The 22349-nt window shown below is 35.8% G+C and overlaps 1 protein-coding gene across 1 annotated transcript in view; it reads right to left on the minus strand.

Moving 5' to 3' along the window:
* The window catches only part of FAT1 (FAT atypical cadherin 1), a 102525-nt gene that overhangs the window by 17484 nt on the left and 62692 nt on the right, over window positions 1–22349 (minus strand). The window contains exons 8-17 of the mRNA XM_041427914.1: window positions 16406–16681; window positions 15982–16192; window positions 9456–13523; window positions 8647–8843; window positions 7170–7323; window positions 5509–5742; window positions 3877–4266; window positions 2469–2683; window positions 1930–2067; window positions 1491–1634 (exon numbers count right to left, since the gene is read on the minus strand). Of these exons, the coding sequence (XP_041283848.1) occupies window positions 1491–1634; window positions 1930–2067; window positions 2469–2683; window positions 3877–4266; window positions 5509–5742; window positions 7170–7323; window positions 8647–8843; window positions 9456–13523; window positions 15982–16192; window positions 16406–16681 (6027 nt within the window). The remainder of the gene's footprint in view (window positions 1–1490; window positions 1635–1929; window positions 2068–2468; window positions 2684–3876; window positions 4267–5508; window positions 5743–7169; window positions 7324–8646; window positions 8844–9455; window positions 13524–15981; window positions 16193–16405; window positions 16682–22349) is intronic.

Raw genomic sequence — 22349 nt, forward strand, 5'->3', positions numbered from 1 at the left:
TGAGGTTTCACAGACACTTCACATATGTTGGCTTATCATGTGTGTTACACCCACACATAACCTTATCTGACACTTGTAACATCTCTCCAGAATACTTTTACTCTACTGTATAAGCCAGATTTCTCTACATACATACTTATTTGAAAAGTAAGAAAAGTAGAAACATTATTTTGAAGTACAACAATAAGAAAATGCTATCCCTTTCACAAATGTAAAAACTCTTGATAACAATACTATGTTCTGAGAGAGTAAATCAATTTAGCTATCAGATACTGCAAAAAGCTAAAGCTTTTTCCCTTTCAGCAAAACAAAGACCATTGCTTTAAAATACAAATATTTACAGTTGGACATCCAAAGTAATTTGACTTTCCTAAAAGCTAAGCACATTTTCTACTGTGTCCAAATATATCAATCTCGATTGCAAGAGGAAATGCACACCAGCATTCTTGGGCAACTCCTCCAGCTTTTTCTCTGCTACCTTCAATTAGGGCAGGCCCATATGAATGAACAATAAAATAAGAGGTCTTCCTTTTTAACTGAGTAAGGGAAATTGTGTTGGCCACACAGTCTGAAGTTTAAGTGAGATATTAATTAACATTTATTTTAAGAAAGACTATTACAGGGGAAAAGAAGATACATTTAACAGCACACAAGTTTTGCGTTTGCTTTTTATTTGGTGGGGCTTTTTGGGGTTTGGGTTGTTTTTTGTTTTTTTTTTGGTTGGGGTTTTTTTTTAAAAGCAAGATCCAGAACATCTTATTTGCATACTGTGTGCATATTGTATACATTAACTTTGTCCTGTTTCGGAAAGCTGCCTTTACAAAGGATGCACACTTGTCTCAAACACAAGTGGTATGTTAGGATGGCACAGTGCATCAGGTAACATTGTCTGATCCTCACAGATTTACTGCACCAGGCCAGGAAACAGCAGAAGGACACAAGGGATTGAGCTCATTACATTACTAATCTACAAAGCTCTTAATCCAATTCCTTTGTTGACTTCCATTTACTTCCTATTGGATTTAGGAAGACAAGAAGTACAGATGCTGATTCTGCTGTCCTTGCTTTAGCAGTTTTCTGAATCAGGCAAGTACATGCCAGACACTTGAGAATGCGGCCTACAGCTACCATCCTACGGTGTAAAATTAGTCAAAGGATTGGTATGCAGCCATATGAAATTCCACTCTTGTTCTAACTGCTGCTTATCCCAGAGGAGGCCAACAGGAATTAGGGCTTAACCTATGTGCCATGGTGCAGAACACTAGCTTCATAGTGACAGGTACCTAAAGGAAATTTTTCTAAGCAGTAACTAAGACTAAAAAGAAATAGCAAAATTATTATATATTTTAACATCCCTGTATAATTCTAAGATTGTTCTATGCATAAATGGACTTTATGGTGACCTTAAATAATTAAAAACACAGAAAAATTCAAGTCACGAATTTGCAGTCCAATACCATTGATTTTACTACTTCACTAGTTGCATTTACCTGGATGATAACGCTATAATTTCCTTTAGAGAACACTGGAGGATTATCATTTACATCAGAAACATCAATGTTAACTGTAGTTGTGTTAAGCTTAGGTGGGCTTCCATTATCTGAAGCTTGAACTGTCAAGGTATATCCTGAAACCTACAAAATTAATAAAAAAAAAATTAAAAACATTTACTAAAGAGGAAAAAAAGTAACAAACTCAGATTTCGTTTTATGGAAAAATTATTTTAGCACAACCCCCAGGAAAGCTTTCCTTCATATATTTAATCCTTTCTCTTACTCCCAAAAGTACTGATATAAACAGATGCTTGCACTTTACTACAGCAATATTAATTTTGGAACTTGAAATGGTAACTTAGAGTAAGAAAAGAGTGGTCATCAATTATGTATCGGTAAATTAATCCCAGCTGCCTTAAAACCACAAAAAACTCACCTTTTCTCTGTCTAGAAGCTTAGTCACTTTTATTTCACCCCTGGTAGGGTCAATTGTAAAAGGATTTCCTTGGTTGCCATCTATAATTGTGTAGTGAATGCGGTTGTTGGAAGGCCCATCAGCATCATCTGCCATAACCTAAGGGACATTACAATCTCATTTAAAAGAGGTTGAAATAGACTCTAGCACCTTTCAGATAAACTCATCCTGAAGATGAGCTCTTTCGGTCTAACAAATTTCACAGCTCACAGGAGAAATGTCATCTCAATAGAATATACCAACATCACTTGATTTCCTGAATTTCTTCTGAAAATTAAGTCATGGTCTCATGAGGAGAACATAAACTTATCACAAAATATTATCTACTTTCCCACAGCATCTGAAGTCCCTACTTCTGAAACTTTTCCAAAGTAAATTTTTAATTCACTCAGTAGCAAACATCTATTCATTGATGTTCACCTTCAAATCAATACTAATTCCTTCAAGACTGAAAGCATGTTCATCATGACAGTATTTCAAAGTAAGAAACCAATACGTACTGTAATAACTGATTGTTCAAGCATGGCATCTTCACTGATTACTGCAGTGTAAGTGTCTTGGCTAAACACTGGAGAATTGTCATTGATATCCGTGACATTAATATTCACTGTTACAACATCACTTAATGAAGGTGTGCCTCCATCTGTGGCTTCCACTGTCAAGTAGTACTCATGAGAACTTTCATAATCCAAACTCTCAATGATAAAAATGGCTCCTAGGGAAGAAGAAAAAAAAAGCCTCAACAAACTCTGCTACTGCTGTAGTATTATGTGTTGCAACTTTTTATTTCGTCCTGACAAATACTCAGCTTCTTCAGGGCTAAATGTGTCACTGTAAAGGTAGAGCCACCCAGTGAAATGATTATGCTTCACACGTATAAGTAAAATGATGCTAAGTTCCTGCCATTGCCTCAAAAGATTCAAAGTTTAAAACAATCTGGCTTACATTTTGTAATGAGAGTTTTTAAGTGACTAGTTAAGATAGTGCAGTCCCTAGCATAAAAACTGATTTTCCAGATGAGTTTTTCTGGAACCTTTTTATTCCTTTCAAATATATGAAGTTTATCTTCCATACCTTAGTACCAGCACGTCCACTGAAAAAGCAGAATTGTAATTTCCACTACACTAGTACAACTAACTACTAAACTATTTAAATAACTACTAAAAGTCAATTAGATTTAACTTTTGGGTAGAAATCTTATTAAAAACAAAAGCAAAAATAAAAAATCTCAAACCCAAGCAACTTTGCAAGAAATTAGGTCTAGAAAAAGAACTATATAAGTAAACAAAACTAAAATTGAGGCGTTTATTGATTTTTAGCAAAGAATTGTCATTAATAGGGAAAAATTCTCAACATAACCTAAATAGTCCCTGAGACTAAATCTGACTATCATACAAGCCTAAAATCTCCACTGTCATGCTAGACATATGGTTGAACATAATATTCCAATTCCAAGCTCTCTTTAATGCCATATCAAACTTCTCTAGGATTACTGCCTTTGTGGACCAACGACTAGTCTTCCCAACCAATTTTATTTCTAATCCTTCTTTTGCCAAGCCTGGCCATCCCTTCTGATTATATACCTTTCGTGGAAGGACTATTATGTTTCTCATTATGATCTCTGTCTTTTCACCTGCCTGCCCCCAGAGCACGAAATTTCCAGTTAGGAAACCTTTATATCCAAGTAATAATTCAATAAATAGAACCAACAAATAAAGTTCCTATTCTACATTTTACTGCACGCCTCTAGTAAGGTTGCTGGTAAAATGGGTGAAAAGACAGCAGCAGCAACTTCACAGCTGGGATGAAGCACACAGCTTGTACATAACCTGGCTGAACTATGGAGGAAGTCAGCATGGCACGGTGCTTGCTTGGCCTGAAGTAATATTCACAGTTGTAGCCTGTTACCTGTTGTTGAATCGATGCTGAATTTTCCATGTTCGTTCCCACTGACTATAGAGTACGTGATTTCAGCATTGGCTTCAATGTCTCTGCTTGCAGCATAAATCTGGAGAACTTCAGTTCCAACCAAAATGTCCTCTGATACACTTGCACTGTACTCCCTATGCTCAAATACGGGTGGATTATCATTAATATCCAAAACAGAAACTATAAGACTACTTGTTGAAGACAGTCTTCTAGGTAAGCCTTCATCTGTAGCCTTCAGAGTTAACGTGTACACAGCTTGCAATTCCCGATCCAAAGGCTTCTCCAAACGAATGATTCCAGAGAATTCATCAATAGAGAACTGCCCCTCTGCAGAGTTCACCAGTGCATACCGGATTTTACGGTTCAGCCCTGCATTTTGAAAACAATTTTCAAGTATGAAGCAGTCTTTAAAATACACAACAGAATAATCCATCTGATAGCTTGGAAAATAAGACATGCATTCTAAATATTCTCATTGTGTTAAAAGTACATTTCAGAAAGAGTTAAAGTCTCTTGTGAGGGGCAGAATTACTTCCAGAAAACCATTAAGCTAATACTTCACTGCACTGATTTTCTGTCATACAGAAAACATGAACCATGGTTCTGCTTCAGTTACACCACTCGTTAATATGAAACAATTGTTAACATAAATGTAATTATAACTTTAGAACAACAGAATCTGCTTAGCAAGCTTATAATAACAGAGGAGGATACGGGAGAGTTAGGTTGCATCAATTAACTAGACTCAAAACCAGTACATTTTTTTAAGAATCATGCCCCAAAATTAACAGGAGCCTAATTTCTAGCACCATTTCTTTATAAAACAAACAAAAACCTTATAGATTAAAGGGGCAGGTATTTTGGTCCACCTGAGCCTCAAAGACTAGTGAAGCATGAAAACAACTGTCTGTTACCTTTCAAGTGAGCAACCTAGCTTTATTATAGCACAAAGCAGGTCAGTCGTTTTAGGAAACTGAGGCTATTCATTAATACTATTTGATTAAGAAACTGATGAGATGTGGAAATCATACGCCTTAAATGCTGTTGTGTTCCTTACAACAAAGCCTATGAGCAAACTCCTTCTGATGTCATTTTCAGTTCATGTCCACTTAAATATTTGTAACCGAACAATGAAGATAAAGAGACAGCAAAAATCTTAACAGCATATACATAAAGCTACAGTTGACCAGTGTTCTCTTGATGGTATGACCACCGATGGCTGGCCTGAGAAGCACAAAAATCCATGAATAGCCATTTACATGAACAGACATGTCTTGAGAGTCCTGTTACTTACAGCATGAGTAAAAGGATGAACCTAATTGATCATAGCATTAATACCTTGTGACAGTTAAAATTCCCTACATTTTGTCTCTCCCCCCTCTCCTCTTTTCTGCAAAGATACTATAGGCATGTCTTCCAAGTTACCCACAAATGAAAGTCAGGTGTTAAGTGATTTAGCAGACCAAAATATATCTTTCAGAAGTCTAATCCTGAATGGTATTGAACATCTGTCAGCTCTACTGAAGCAACTGACACCTCTTAGGATAAAACTAAAGAAATTCTACTGTAAGTCTGAGAACATGACAAAAGTATCAGTCAAAGAATGCATACCTGCATCTGCATCTGTTGCCTGCACTCTTGTCAAAAGGGTTACAGGCTCTGTGTTTTCAAATACTGTAATGGAGTAAGTGTCAGTTGTAAATTCTGGGGCATTATCATTCACATCTTCCAGAGTTAGGATAATGTTAGCTTGGCAGAATCTTCCTCCTCCATCTGTGGCTTTCACTAGAAGATGATAAACTGCTTGCTGCTCTCGATCAAGTGCCATTAATGTTTTCAGTTCACCTACAAACAGCATAACACATAAGTTGATGTAAATTGCAACGTTTAAGTATGCCAAACGTGTTTTCTCCTAAAACCAGAATAGCTAAACAACAATTTTCTTGTTTACAGTAATTTCATCAGTGGCTAAATCAACAGCTGTACTCTATTAATGTACTCGACTTTGGGCAAAACATGTAAGTGACCTGCCTTTTCAGCTTGAAAAGATTAAGAACTAAAATACTTTCTTTTTTTTCTAATGCTCTTGAAACAGAAATTAGCTAAAGCTAAACTCTCTGATAGTGCAGAGAGAGAATACATGCAAAAATGCATCTGTGTTTGTGCAAAGTAAATTAAAATATTAGAACTCTGCTCTGTCTTTTAAAAAATGCGAGGTTACATCCACACCTGGTTTTTCTTGGCTATTTAGTAGTATTCCTTCCATAGGTATTAGTATTTCCTCCTCTAACATTCCATGAATAAACACAGCTATTCACAATGAGGTCTTAACTGCTACTACAGACAAACCTCTAGATTGCTAAAACACACTTTCTTTCCAGAGTGACAGAAAACGTGAGAGGCAACTACTATGTGTAGTCATTGTCGCCTAATAAACAGTTCAAAAAAGTATTATGAAACACTTTTTGTGAGTATTCTAGCCCTACCAAGTCTCAATTTATGTTACAATATAGTAGCATACATAGGTGACATTCAAAGTCAAAAAAAACTCCAAACCCATTAAGTAAGTCCCTTCTCTTTTATTTTGCCACTGAAGTTTTCTAATCTCTTCTACTTGCATTATGTTTTTATATTCATCTTACTCCATTTTTTTGCATTGTTTACCTACTGCTTGTCTACTGCAGCCTGCACAGTATAGGATTTTGGCAGTAGCTGTGACCTATACTGTAATACAAAACACACAAATGCCATGAAGACCAAAGTGAAGCAAGTTAAAAGTTGATCTCATTTATACTTTTGAGTGAATCTCATTCCAATAAAACAGGGGCCACTTCTGGTGTTTACTATGGAAAGGAAATTTGTTGCTCCATCTAACCTCATCCCATTTAATTTCCCAAAACAAAAGATGGCCAAGAGAATCTGAATGAAGATAATTCACAGTTACAAACCATTGTTGCTGCTACTACAGTGAATATAAAAAGAGCAAAATTTATGGCATATTTTTATTCCAGTCACTTCAGCATGGAAGCTTCTGGCTTCAGGGCAATTACCCTGTTTATGCTTTAGTTCCTCATAAACTAAAATACTTGCCTTTTGCCTGACTTTATCCAATATATTATTAGTATTTGTGTAGTAGCAACTCACATTTGAAACCGATGTACAGTAAACCAACCCTTAGTGGAAAGTTTTAACAACTGACATATATGTCTTAATGTAATAGCAAAGCATTTTATAAAATGAGGTGACTGGAATCTTGTATAATGTATTATTACCTGTGTCTGGAGCGAGTCTGAATTTTTCTGCTCCTGTGCCATGCAGTGTGTAAGTAATTTCTGCATTAGAACGAATATCTGCATCTGTAGCAGACACCTGCATTATCAGTTTTCCAGGAAGGGCATCTTCAGGAACTGAATCAGCATATAAAGTCTGCAAGATTTTAAAGTTACACTGAAAAACTAAACATACGAAATAAGCAGAGCTTGGAAAGAGGAGGGGAAGAAGGAATGATAGAGGAAATAATATTCTGTTTGAATGTCTGGTAACATATATATTCATATGAACCAGAGGATGAAATAACTGAAAATTAAAAGAAATTATGATTTTCTAATTAATTACTTCACATTAATTAAATTATTCAGAAAGGTATTTAATACTGCAACTATAGGGATTTTTGAACATTAGTGCATTGATCAGAACTCGAAACACTTGTAACTGATTAACTAATAATGAAATATGTTCCAAAACAGGAGTTATAAATTCTTGTTAATTTAATTTTTCTCTCTTTTGGTGGATCATCTTTTCTACATCTGTAGATATCTGCCCTTTTAATGACACCAAAGCTTCCAAATTAAATTAAAAATAAGAAAAAGGATTCAGAATTTATTGGCACTAGGCACTCTTACAGCCAAACCATGTCAGGAATGTGCATTACATTAGAAGCACTAAGCCTTGTAACAACAATATTAACAAAGGCGAAAATAAAAGGAAAAAAAGCTAAAAATTCTGACTTGCCAGTCTGTGTATAACTGCAACCATTTACACAGAAGTAACCAACATAAACATCAACTAAGAAAAAGAATCCCATGTTCACTGTATACTTGTCCTTAGTACAAGGGAAGATTTAAAGCTATAATATGAAATCTGTGTTCAACTATGAAAAGTCCAAAAGAGGCAATAACACATTTTGCAGGGGCTATCTTCTTGAGTTTTTCCATTCCTTATTTTTCACGTCCATTTTTGCAACTATAAAAATCTGGTAAGGTAGACAGCTTTGTAACAAGAAAACATTTATGGCTTACAGATTTTTGGTGCTGTTGACTGCAATTGCAGAGCAACGTTCCACTCTTTTCAACTCTTTTATCACAGGAAATACACACATATTTCAACTAAGCAATGGGATTCACCTTTCTTTAAAACTTTGCTTCTTTCATAAAATAGAGCATATAAATGATGATGGCCGCAGCTTAAAATAATTATTTTTGGAAAAGAATTAACATAGGAGAAATGTACAACAATTCTCCTTATATGTCCCCAATACCCACTAAGTGTCAATGTATTGTCTTTGGATTTTTAATAAATCTGTCTGTGAAGTATCTTTTATTTGACAGCATTCTATCTTAGTAGTCCAAATTTTTGTTACTGGTTTAAAAGGAACAGCTATTTGTCAGTCTCCTGAGAAGCAATTTCACAGAAAATGCAAATTTTATGTATGAAAGCAGCTGGTAATGGAAGATACAAGACTCTGCCTACCTTTTCACAAACAGGGCTATTATCATTAGCATCAAGGACTTTAACCTCCACCACAGCTTTAGCTGCAAAGGTCCCATCAGTAGCTGTAATATTTAGAAGATAATTATCCTTTTCTTCCCTGTCCAGAGGCTTTTTGACATAGACCTTCCATTCATTCTGTATATTTTCAATAGCAAACTGTCCCAAAGGATCACCTCCTGAAATATGAAAAGAAATATTTATTTAAAGATGGAGATTTGTAATATTACTCTATCAAAATTAAGGTATAGAAAAAAAAAAAAAAACAAACAAAGAAAAAAAAGCAAGCACTCTCTGTGGCTTTATGAGGAAACAGCTTCATTTCCCAGGTAGAAATTGTCAGTAGATGCGCACACAACTAATTCAACTGTGGCCAACAGAATCCATAAAAATTAATTTAGAAATTCATGTAGCATTATAGAAAACATCATATGACATCCACTAAATAGAAACAATAAAATACTCTACAGGAAATTAAGAGCCTATTATTTTGTAAAATTTCTTTCATTTGTTCTTCAACTGCATCACTAATCTAAGAACAGTTTTTTAAATAAAATTTGATATATAAATAATATATAGAGAAAGGCATCTTAAGCAAGGCACACATGAAACAAAGCCAACTAAAATTCATTTTTCCACTGAAGCTTTTAATATTCGTATTAAGACACACACATTCTTTCTTTGCAGCTCTGTGGTTTCAAACACTTCCCAACGTCTTCAAAGATTAAGTTCTATATCATCATTCCAGCACTACTCAAAAAGTTATTTTGACATTACCCAAAAAGACTTACCTGTGATGTAATAAAAGACTTGTCTATTGGTTTCTTCTGTATCAGCATCTGTTGTACTCAGGATGGCAATTACCCCACCAGGAGGGTCATCCTCACTGACTGTTCCTTTATATATCTCTGCAGTAAACCGTGGAGGATTGTCATTCACGTCTGTGACAGTAACTTCAACCACAGCCGTAGAAGACAGTTGAATTTTTTCACCCCGGTCAGATGCAACCACTGTGATTTTGTATTTGTCTCGTTTCTCATGATCAAGTTCTTTCAGAGTGGTAATCCAGCCAGTTTCCATGTTTATGGTAAAAGACTCTATAATGTCTAGCTCTTGAGAAGGATCCAAGCTGTAAGTAACCTGCCCATTGAGTCCTGAATCTAAGTCAGTGCCTTTAACCTGTATGACTCTTGTTCCAGCTGGTGTGTTTTCTACAATGAATGCTTCATATGGGTTGGACTCCAAAATGGGTTTGTTATCATTCGCATCTTTTACTTGAATGCTAACCTCTACTGAGGAAACAACATTATAATCTTCATTTGCATACTGTGCTTGAACTGAGAACTGGTACCACTTAGTTGTTTCATGATCAAGATTCTTCTCAAGTTTCAACTCTCCAGTCTGTCGGTCAATCACAAAAAAGTCATCTTTGTTGCTTTCAGGAGTGTTCCCTTTGATCAGACTATATACTACAGTCTGATTATGTTCTGCTTTGATAACATCTATCACAGTTCCAATTGGAATGTCCTCAGAGACAGTATAAGAATAAAATGGTTCTGAAAATTTTGGAGTAGGCACTTCTGGTGGGAGTATTCTGGCATAGACAGGAACAACTGACTCTTTTTGGGGGGATCCACCATCAGTTGCTCTAACAAGGAAAGTAAGAAACTCATTTTCCAAACCAATTAAGCTTTCTTTAGTAGTAATTATACCAGACAATGAATCAATTTCTAAATTCTCTTCTACATTTTCAGACTCTGCTTCAATAGAATATGTGATGTCTGCATTTGTACCTTCATCAGCATCAGATGCCCAGACTTTAATGACTGAAGTACCCCGTGGAACATTAGTCCCAATATTTACTTCATACTCTGTTGCTCGGAATTGAGGAGCATTATCATTGTCATCTGTAAGTATCACATTAACAGTACAGAAAGCAACTTTCCCTCCTGAATCTTTGGCCATTAAACTAATGGCAATTACTTTTTCTGCTTGTGTTTCACGGTCAAGCTTTTCAGAGGTAAATATCTGCCCTCTCTCATTTGTATAAAATCTGTCTTTGGCAAAGTCATTTACAATGTGGTAAGTGATGTGGCCATGTGTACCAGAGTCTTCATCTGTTGCTTTAACTTCAGTAACCAAAGTATGCAATGGAGCATTTTCAGCTAGTTCAACCTCATACTCATTCTGGCTGAAAACAGGACTGTGCATGTTGGCACTGATTACACCTATACGGACTTGGGCTGAGCTTCTGAAGACGCCATCAGAAACTGACACATTAAGATTATAATGTGACTTCAGTGTCTGTCTGCGTAGGTTTGAGATGGTGATAATGCCAGTTTTACTATCAATCACAAAATTCTTCTGATCATTGCCTGTCAGAATGGAGTACTCCAGCTTGTCAACATCTGAACTATCTGCATCTGAGGCTTGCACACATGTCACAAAATGTCCTCGAGGAGCCAGTTCACTAATTTTGGCTTCATAAAGCAATTGGCTAAAAAGAGGGGGGTTATCATTGAGATCAGTTACATCCACAGTTACAACAGTATCACTGCTCAAGGGCAGCATGCCGCCATCTACGGCCCTTATTAGTAACTTGTGCTGCTTAATTTGTTCGTAGTCCAAAGTTTTTGCTGTAAGGATGAGTCCAGTGCTGCTATCTATGTGAAAGTAGTCATGACTTTCACTATTATCCTCAACCAAGTGATAGGAAATTCCCCTGTTGGTTCCAGAATCGGCATCTGCGGCGCTCACTTGTGCAACAGATGTTCCAACGACAGATGCTTCAGAAAGTGTTGCAATGTAAGACTGTTCTGTAAACACAGGAGGATTATCATTGATGTCTTCCACTATTATGTCTACAAACACATCAGCATGTGCCCCATTCAGGGAGTCAGTTGCTCGAACACTCAGTTTATAGGCTGGATGAGACTCAAAGTCAAGAGGGGCAACAACATTTATAACTCCAGTGTTGAAGTTGATAGTGAACTGATTGAAAGGATCTCCGCCCGTAATGCTGTAAAACACCTTGAGTCCTTCAGGGCTGTTTGCTTGTACGTGTACCACAGGGCTATGGAGCTGAATGTTTTCTGGTATCTCTGCACTGTAGAAAGGCTTTTCGAACACTGGCATAGCTTTACTCATAACTGTAATTGGGACTGTAACTTCAGCTGAAAATGCAGGGTCTCCTCCATCTTTTGCCACTACTGTGACCAGATACTCCTTATTTAGTGTGTCTGGTTCAAACTTCTTCTTCAGGGAGATTTCACCAGTGGGATCAATCTGGAAATGCTCATGATGTTCTTTCAGATAGTAATGCACCTCTCCATTTTTGCCTGTATCTTTATCTACTGCCGTCACACGTTGAATAACATGTCCTGCTTCAGAGTCTACTTTAACAGCAGCATAATATGGAAGATTGATAAAAAATGGAACATTATCATTTACATCTTCTACTGTGACTTTAACTACAATGTGTGCAACAACTGATGGCTTATTTTCCTCTGTCACTTCCACAACCACATCAAAAGATTCTTGCTGTTCACGATCAAATGGTATTCCTGTTGTTGAAAGGACTCCTGAAGTTTGGCTAATTTTAAATCTGCTGTCCGGATTTAGAATATGGTAAAACAAAGGCTTATTTATTTGATTCCCTATAGCAGTAACAACAGCTATTGTTTTTGCCTCTGTTGAATTCTCCTGCACTGTTGCAGAGTAAGAACTCTGTGTGAACTTCAGTTGGCTTGTTTTGCTTTCTTTCACATTAATTTTTACAGATGCAGTGCTTGCAAATCTGCCATCAGATGCTCTCACTGTTAATTCGTATCTGCTTCTTAACTGAGTTGTGTTTTGTACTGTTATATCTCCAGTCTTAGGGTTTATTGAAAATTTTTCTCCAATGTTGCCTTCAATAATAGAATAAATTAATTGGGAAAAAATTCCTGAATCTGCATCAGTGGCATTTACACTGATGACTTTCACGCCTTTATAAGTTGGAACCAGAAGGGATGTCTCATATAGCTCTCTTGAAAACACAGGAGGGCAATCATTGATGTCAATCACATAAATAGTTACATTAGCTGCATATTCTGCATACAGACGTGGTATCCCTGTATCATGTACTTGCACTGAAAAGTGGAAAATATTTGTCTCCTCATAGTCCAGACTCATTACTGTCCGAATGGCACCAGTGCTAGAATCAATGGCAAAATACTGGCGGACAGATGGTTCAACAATTTGATAAACAAGCAAAGCATTAGATTCTTTATCAGCATCTGTAGCTCGAATTACTAATGGGACATTCTTGTCAGTCAGAACCACACTGTTAATTGAAGCTGATTCACTGATGAGTCCTGTATACTCAGCCTGCATAAAAATTGGTGCATTGTCATTCTCATCCCGAAGATGTACCAAAACTGTTGCATTACTGGACAAGCCAGCCATGTTTGTTCCTTGCACAGTTAGAGCATAAGAAGGCAAAGTCTCAAAATCAAGTATCTTCTGAGTAACGATGACACCTGAGTTGGGGTTGATAGCGAAGGCATCATCTGTATTACCATCTTTTATTTCATAAACTACAGAAGACTGACTGTACGCTGTAACCATTCCAACAAAACTGCCAATGTTGGCACTTTCGCTGATTTCTGTAGAATATTCTTTGGCTGTGAATTTTGGTGAGGCATTGTCAGAAACTGTAACAAATATGTGTACAGAGGTCACTTCACTCATTGGAGGATGTCCTTTATCTGTAGCTTTTACCATCAGGTTGTATTCTTCCTGGTTACTACGATCCAATTCCTTTGCAATTTTAATCATACCCAAAATGGGATCAATAAGGAAGGAATTTCCAATATTCCCTGTGAAGAAAGAAAAAGCAACTAAGAAAGAGGTATACAGAATTTAAGGGATGACTGCTTATTTAGCTCTATACTTAAAGAGACATAGATGGAACAGAGACTATGAAAATTTCTTAGTTTTGCTTGATAAACATTTGCTAGCCTGTCTGGAAAGTTTCCTGTGCTCAAGAGTTGGCAGTAACTTTACTTGTGGAAATACTGCATAAAATATAGTTAGCAAAGCCATCCAAGACTTGAAAATAAATGCAAAAATTTTCTTTCAGCAAACTTAAATATCAATTGTAGCTGAAAGGAACTTCTATAAACAAGTTAACATTAGTGGAATAAAAGTTACATTTTATAATCCAAAACAACTGGAATGTTTTGGACAAGAAGAAATGAAGGGTTGTAATAAACCCTTGTGAATCTTAATTGTTTATACAATAATTGTTTAAATGACTGTTTCAAAAACAAACTTTTTAAATTGGACAAATAGTTACCTCTCTCTTAATTTCCTATTCCTACACAGACAAGTTATTCCCTGTGAATGTATTAGAAGAAAAACAATGCCTGCTGAGAAGAACCAGCTGCCATTTAATATAAACACTTGTTTGCTTCAAATTTTGAAATATAAAGATGAACTACACTCCATACAAGACTCTGTTAAATCTTAGCATATTTAATACATGAGCATTTTACTTACCTAAAAAATTACATTACTAAAGCCATGATCTCAGCATGAAAAAAAATCTTTAAAAATTTCTGAGTTCTGCACACAAGTAGGCAAGAAGGAGGTTTTGTGTTTTGTTTGGGTTTTTTTACTGTTGGGTTTTTTTTTGGTTGGGTATTTTTGGGTTTTTTAGAGGAGACTTTAAACACAGTGGCATTCTTAGAATATCCCATTACAAATCTGAGCAGCCATTACAAGCATTTAAGGAATGTTCCTTCCATTTGCTTAGAATATCAATTACAATGTTTTAACCTCCCAGTAGATCACAATCCCATAAAATAAACCTTACAGGTCTTACATTTACTCCTACAAAAAGCTAGAAAAAAGGAACAGAACAGCATGTCATTTCATTCTAGACTGCAGTCACACACATTTTTTCTGGCCTTTGTTTGGCATTCATAAAACAAGCACTAACAAAATGGGAAAGGCAAGAGAAAAATTTCATGGACGTTGGTGTCCTGCTTAGTAAATGTCATATTTCTAAAAATGACAAAAAAAACTCATGCAGTTTAAATAAGTTATGAGACTCTCAAAAACATTAATTCTTGTCAGAGTATCATAATCACAGCTTTGTTTTAATACAGTGTTAAAGTATGCTTTCATATGAAAACAGCACTTTGGGGAAGAAAAAGAATATATTTATAGTAAATAATTCCTATCCTTTACACAGCAATTTATGTAAAATTAAAAAGAAGCACATATCACTTTGTATGCAACAGAAACTAAGTAACTTTTTGCCTGTTGTTGTTCTCTTTAATATATAGTCTCTTATGCTTGTTACTGGGATTTTAATTTTAATTTATTTTTTTTTTACCTTGGAAGCAGTATTTCACATAAGGCATGAAATCTAAGTAACTTTTTTTTTTTCCTAGTCATGTTGCCTACAAAGGTCAGGACCTTGATAATGGCAAACTTGTATTAATTCAGATTTAATGGACTGAATCAAAACCCATTTCTGTCTGATAACTGAACTCAATCAATGTCATTCTGATTTCTAATATTAAAAATTGCCAGAATTTGAACCACATTATTGTAGGCAAATTCAGAAAGAAATTCTGAGGTTAAAAATAAGGAGCAGTTCTTTCCTGGCCTGCAATCTGCAAGGAGTCTTAATGCCAAATTGACCAACTCTTAAGGAATTTTCAAATATTTTAATAAGCTAGAATAGCAGACCCACTACTAAAACCAGCCAGAGGCAAGTATAGAAAGCAACCCCTTATTTGCTGCATCTATCAAAAAAAAAATTACCTTAAAAGCTGGGATTAATTAGGAGTTTGGTACATGTATATTTAAGTTATTTTTGAACTCCTTACTTCTGCACTATATTAAACACAAAAGCACTTGTCTCAGGCTCTTACTCTTACTTTGCCTGTGCCACAAAAAATAAGACCTAAAATATCAAAACAGAATGCATTTTTAGACCTGAATGGAATGGTTTCTTACAGAAATTACAGATTCTGTAATTTGTAAAGAAATTATTCTTTTTGAGCGTTCCAAAATGGCTTTTTCTTCCCCTACTACTAAAATATGCCAAATGCATCTAAAGGATAACACAAATAGCTAAAGGATATAGATGAATATTTGTAGTTTTCTTTTAAGTACTCTGAGGCTCTATCTTCAATACATCTCTCAGAATATGGCACATAAACCTGCACTGCCCCCTTTTTTCACAGATATCTTTTCACACATCTACAGTTGAAAAACTATCAGCGAGTTCAACGGACTGAAAATGTAACAAAGTGAATATACCTGATTCAATGGAGTACACAATTTCTGCATTTTTCCCTTTGTCCTTATCTAGTGCTGTAACCTGGAGTACTGCTGATCCAACAGCTGCTGACTCATGGACTCGTCCTTCATAGGAAGGGCTGGTGAACCACGGGGCGTGATCGTTTGTGTCGCTGACATTGACGACGACTCTGGCGTAGTTGCGCTTCACAGGGACATCTTGATCTCGAACCTGCAACAGTCAGCACATCACCAGGAATGAGCACTGGTATTTCAGTAGTTCACCAGATATTAGCAATAATTCAAGGTGCAATCAGCCACAGAGTCAAAGACTGCACAAAAATTAAACGTACAAATGAATGTTTGAATTATGGGGACAAACTAAAATGACATTTAAAAGTATCTGTGTGCAATTCACAAGAGAAGAAATCTCATGTGTACTTACCATTATTGTGAGAATATGCTGGTTCATGGTCTCATGATCGAGTTTTTCTGAGGTATAAAGAGAGCCAGTTGCAGGGTCCAGACGAAATTTTTTAAGACTAATGGGATCAGTGCTGCCCTGCATAGTATAAATCAGTTTATTCTTCTCATCTCTGTCTGTGGCACTGACTTGCAGAATTTCTGTCTCTGGTAAGGTATCCTCAGGTATAACAACTTCATATTTTGAAGCAGAAAACTGAGGCCTGTGATTATTTGTGTCTATAACTTTGATGTACACCTGAAATGATACAATGGGAAGGGGAAAACATTGATGATATTTGGTAAAAAGAAATGAAAGGAGGATATTCCATTAAAAATCAGACCACAATACTGAAGTAATACCACCTCAAGACAATTTTATTTTGCTGAGAGGAGGAGGGATCCAAGATGTGTAGGAAAGAAGAATGTCACTAAGGCCAAATCTGCCTCACCTTCCCCAAAGTCAAACCAGAAATCTGTACAACCAGAAACATCTTAGATAAGACATCTTAAAGGGAATGATATTTGTCCAAAGCTAGACAAAAAAGAAAAATTCCCTGTTAATTTTGGAATTAAATATTTAAAATATACAATATGGATCCTAGAGTGGGTAAAAATACTGTTTTGGGGTGCAAACTTACAATTTTAAGCCATTTTTTTTCAAGGTGGTGCATGCATAACACTCCTCCTTGCCCTCACATAAAACCAGCCCTCTTTCAGCCCCTCATATCTGCAAGCCTAGGCAAGAATAGAAAAGTGGTGAAATTGCCACAAAAGTGCATTATTTCGAAGAACTGCCGGTGGTTTTGTTTACTCCTCTCTAGCAATGCAGCACAATTTCAGCATAGCTCACTGGTCACCAACATGATTTCTCTGAAGTTACAGTTAAATTAAATTAAATCTGATGCTTCCAATTTCTTCTTTGTATAATATTGCTCACTGGAACAACACGAGAACCCTGCAGCCCCACTTGCTTTACACAGCACCAAAGTTTTATATGAAAAGGATAAGACAGACAGCTACCATCCTGTTCCTTCAACAGCGATAACATCAGACAAGTAACAGTAATGCAAAGGAGTTGGCAAGTAGACAGCAAAGCTCCAGCAGCACACAGCTAAATTCAGGTTCTTTACGTGCTGCACGTACAGCCATGCTTTTATCCATCCAAAGGTTAGGAGCTTTGTATAAATTTGTTAAGGGCTATATATAAACAGGTTTTTAAAATAGGTACTTACAATATTGTAAGTGGGTTAAATTGCTCTTGGAAGACACTTACTGCTTTCCAATGGTAACTGGTGGAGTCTACAGACGTAATTTAGACAATGTACCAAATTGTATGCAGCAGAAACTAAATTAGATGAATCCTGATAGGGGCAAGTAATTAGGAAATGCCATACCTCTTGCTACAGGAAGAAGAAATGTCAACCTTGCAAAACTAGCATCTTACTCTAAAACTGAATCGTTTGGCACAATGATAAAATCCCTTGCAAAATGTTGCTATGGAGACTAAGGAGTTTGGTTTTGTCACGGATTAGAAATAGATTAAAGAAAAGGAACAAAGAGTCAGACTAAATATTGACTTTCAGTGGGGAGAAATATTAATGGTACGTGACCCAGGATACACATTAGGACAAGTTTTTAAATACATTAACTAAAAAATTAAATTGGAAAATGAAGAGGAGGAGTACGTTTTATGTTAAAAATGTGATCGTTTAACATCGTCACAACTCAACAGGATGCAATAAAGCAACACAAGCATAGCTGTTAGTTTCTTTTTGAATTTTGTATAAATAAAATACATTTTAATGCCTCTTAGAAAAAGTAACACAGGAGGGTCTAATACACTCACAAAGTATTTGAGTAAAAACAGCTGCTCACTGAACAATTGTGCTCAGAAAAATTAAAAATTATACCAAATGAAGATGGACAAACAATTAAAAAAATATAAAACCCCGACACTCAATACAAATCAAACTATAAAAAAAACTTTTGCATAAATGAAAATTTTAAAGGCCATATACAATTACAACACTTCATTAACAAATACTGTGCTTTCAAAATGAACTCGTCACCAAATTTTTTATTAAATTTCCACCCTCAAGAAATTAAGGTCAGACTCATAAAAAAAACCAAAGTGAAAAGATGAGGTGTCAAATATAATTAATTTAAATTAAGATTTCTATTTATGTCTATTTACACTCCCAAATGAGGAAACAGAGAAATTTAGGTTAAAATTGGAAGTGAGAAGGTGTGCAACTACACAGCAATTCTGTTAAGCAAATCTTTGGAGCAGAAGACATATGCTGTTGGTAGTACACAAAACAAATAAAGAAATACAGCATTACTAGAATGGAGCACCACAAAAAACCCACGCAAATGACTAAGTTAAACACCAGGAATGTAGTGACTGTAAAACCAACATTAGTACCTGCAGGACTAACCATATATCCAATGAACCAGTTTAACTGAAAAGTGAGCCGTTGATCAGGATTTAGCATCAAACCTAGTATTAGCTAGTGAAACACTTAAAATGGCACATAAGGAGAAATCCTCCAAAAAGTACTGTTGGGCCAAAGAGATAAAGAGTTAGCTCCTCAAAATGTAAAGCATTATTAAATACGAATTACTAAAAAAAATATTGCTAAGAAATAAACATAGTGACTCAGACACTACAAATGGTTAGCTCAGGTATTCCACTACTTGTCACATTAGTTGCTCAGCCTGCAGTTTTTCTCCACACTGGTAAACACAACTACAAATACACAACTTCACATATTAATGCAATCATTTTAAATGTACGCAAAATCCAAAGTTTAAGATAAACTCAAGTGAAAAGTGTTTCATCTACATATTCTAGGATTCATTTTTCTCTCAGTGATGTTATTACTTTATGCCCCTGCACAAATTCTGGTGGACAAGCATAATGTGACCTGATGGGTTCCCTTTTAGTAACTTGTCTAACTCTGCACACTGGGTTGCTTTAGTAAGGGCAGGGGAAGGAATTACCCCCTTCTGTTTGACACTCGCTGGTGGGAAGGTAGATTCACTACCTCCATTCCTACAGTACAGGAGACACCTTGACAAAATGAAAAAAATCCAGTGAGAGGTGATTAAAATCAGTAGGGATTGAAAAGCAATCTGTCCACAGGAGGGGTGCAGGAAAGAGAGCCAGACTCTTCTTAGAGATGCACAGTGAAAGGACAAGAGTTGACACTCACAAGCTCCAACAAGAGAAAATACAGCTAGACTTAAGAAAACTACTTTTTCAAGGAGAGTTGTTAAACACCAGTATAAAGGCAAGTCCAAGGAAGAGGTGGTGTGCTTAGTCCACCCAGGCAGTCAGAGCCTGATGAGTCACTGAAAAACTTGGTCAACTTTGCAGTTTGCTCTGCTTTGACCACGAGTTTTAACTAGAACTCCAGGGTTCTTTCCAATGTGAGCTATTAAACAAATATTAAGTAAGTGTACTAAGGAAACCCTATTTTTAATTCAGGAATTCTTACTGAGGCTAGGTGACAGGTGTTAAATGCACAATTACCTTTTAATCGTAAGAGGACCAAATTTTCACGTGAACTGTTAAGACCTTGAAGTTAAATGGAAAGCACTTGCAGAAATAACTGTGAGTGCAGTTTTAAAGACCCATACAGAAAAATATGGTTTAGTGTGTCTGACAACAAAACACATGAAGAACTTGTGTTATTCTAACATAACATGCAGCATAAAATAAAACTAGCTTTTGAACATTTCTGAATGAAATGACAAGATTCAATTCAAATGAAATATGCTAATATTATCTCTTAAGAGAGAGTTGCACATTAAAGAGGCACAATATAGAAAAGCTTGACATCAGCAAACCATAACGTCATCTTTGAAACAAAATGCTCTGGAACTAAAGAAACTTCACTCATTTTGCAAAAATATGCAAGGGCTGTGTTGCACAGCTGACTTCTATCCACAGATCCCACTGACAGAAATGCACACTGGTTATAAAGAGAACAAAGCAGGATTACTTTGAGGAAGGACTTAAAATCTATTAATAATCCGACAGGTGAAACCTAAATTAGCATAGGGATGTATTAATTGCTACTAAGAGGAGATATGTGCCATTAACAAAACATATGCAATGTGTATTATTTAAACATAATGTTTCAATTTTAGGTTACTTTAATATAATTTTTTGTAAACTGATCCTGTGTGAAGTTCAAAATCTACTCCTGTCCCACAATTACATTATAGTTACATGGACATGTTTATATAATTTTCATAAATAAAAAGCTGTATTATCCAGAGATGATATAACTTCATTCCAGCTCTAAATGTCTCTGTAGAGCAGTGTAACTGCAAGCAAAATTACATGCGAAGATTTAGTAAATGAAGATTATTCTATACTTCATTCCAAAAGTATCATGTCCATAAAAATTTGGCAAAAAGCAACATTAAATATTCTGCAATAGCAAAGCAATAGGTAAAATGTTGCAATTAGCTGTAAGCCATCTGAAATATTACTTTCAATGGAAAAAATTTATATACATAGCAATGACTGCAAGTAGCTATAGGTAGAAACAGGACCATTTCTTTTAGTTTTCCCCCAAAAATCAATTCAATAGTTCATTTATCACTACTTAGAGCCTGTGAATAAGCTCTTCTGTTTCAGTACATAGGTATGCTGACTTGTGGGATTTAGTTATTTAGTTTCTGTATTTTTATTTTATTTTTAATCATAATCCTTCCAAGCCTGACAATAGTAATTTCTAACATCATGTCAAACACCACTACTGTAGGCCTGGAATTTGTTTGTCCTTGTTTTGCCTCATGCATTTGGCATTTAGATGCATGCAAAATTCTAACAGACTCCACGCCTACTATTGCTTTATTTTTCAAAAAAGCTATTTAACTGAAGTCCTGAAAGAGTCAAATGCTCTACAGATGTTAATGGCCCAAGGCCAGCAAATGCCTTCCAGTTTAAAGTCAGATTCAATACACTGCTTTTACACAGTAAGATTTTAATTTCTTGTGCCCCTCCCCAATTTCTTGCAAATGCCATTTCCTTTTTCAAATTAAATATAAAATTACTTACTCTGCTGTTAATCAAGATCTGTTAAATTGGTTATATCCAGTGTTTACAGCAATTACTTTGTAAGCTAAAAGCTCTGTATGGGATATTGTTGCTCCTCATGTACGAACTCACAATTCAGAATTTCTTTTGCCTGTCGCTCCATTTTAACTGTTCATTGGCTCTTAGAAGAATCCAATCCACATTAGCATTTAAACTTCAATCATCAGTATTTCAGCAGTGAGTACTGGAGTTTACACACTGGCAGCCATAAATCACATTTTCAATTCTGATTTTGTATCAACATTTTAACCCCCCCAATTTAAGCCTGATCTGAAATGTGTCTTTTGAGGGATAGTCCTGAGGATTATTTTAACAGATTAGTGCATTTGGTGGGCCAGGAGTTATGTGGACATAAGAGAATCAATTAAAATCAGGATTATTCACCAACAGTTGCAGAGTTTGTACTAATCCACATTCCTCAATCCAATACACCACAGTGAGACTCCAACAGCAACAGCATAACTTGTGCTTATCCCACAAGCAGGGCAAAAGAAAGACAACGCAAAGGAAGTCTTTGTGCTTGTTTGTAACAGAAACCACAGTCTCTGATCCTGCCAAGCCTAACAGAGAGGAAGAGAAAGATATGAAAAACAACCACAGAAAAAGCAATCACAGAAATGACAAAATGTGAGACTACTACTCCAGTTCTTCTGGAGAAGAGTGCTGTAGGGTAAATGTTTATAATGATCACTTAGCTTCACAAAATGTTACAATAACAAATTCATTTAAGGAACAAAAAGTACACTGTGCGTTCCCAAGAAGAACTAAATTAATCAGATAACTCAGAGGAAAAGAAGGAGTGAGGGTCAAA

This window comes from Onychostruthus taczanowskii, unplaced genomic scaffold (genome assembly GCF_017590055.1).
Source record: "Onychostruthus taczanowskii isolate IOZ18803 unplaced genomic scaffold, ASM1759005v1 scaffold12, whole genome shotgun sequence".
Taxonomy (NCBI): Eukaryota; Metazoa; Chordata; class Aves; order Passeriformes; family Passeridae; genus Onychostruthus; species Onychostruthus taczanowskii.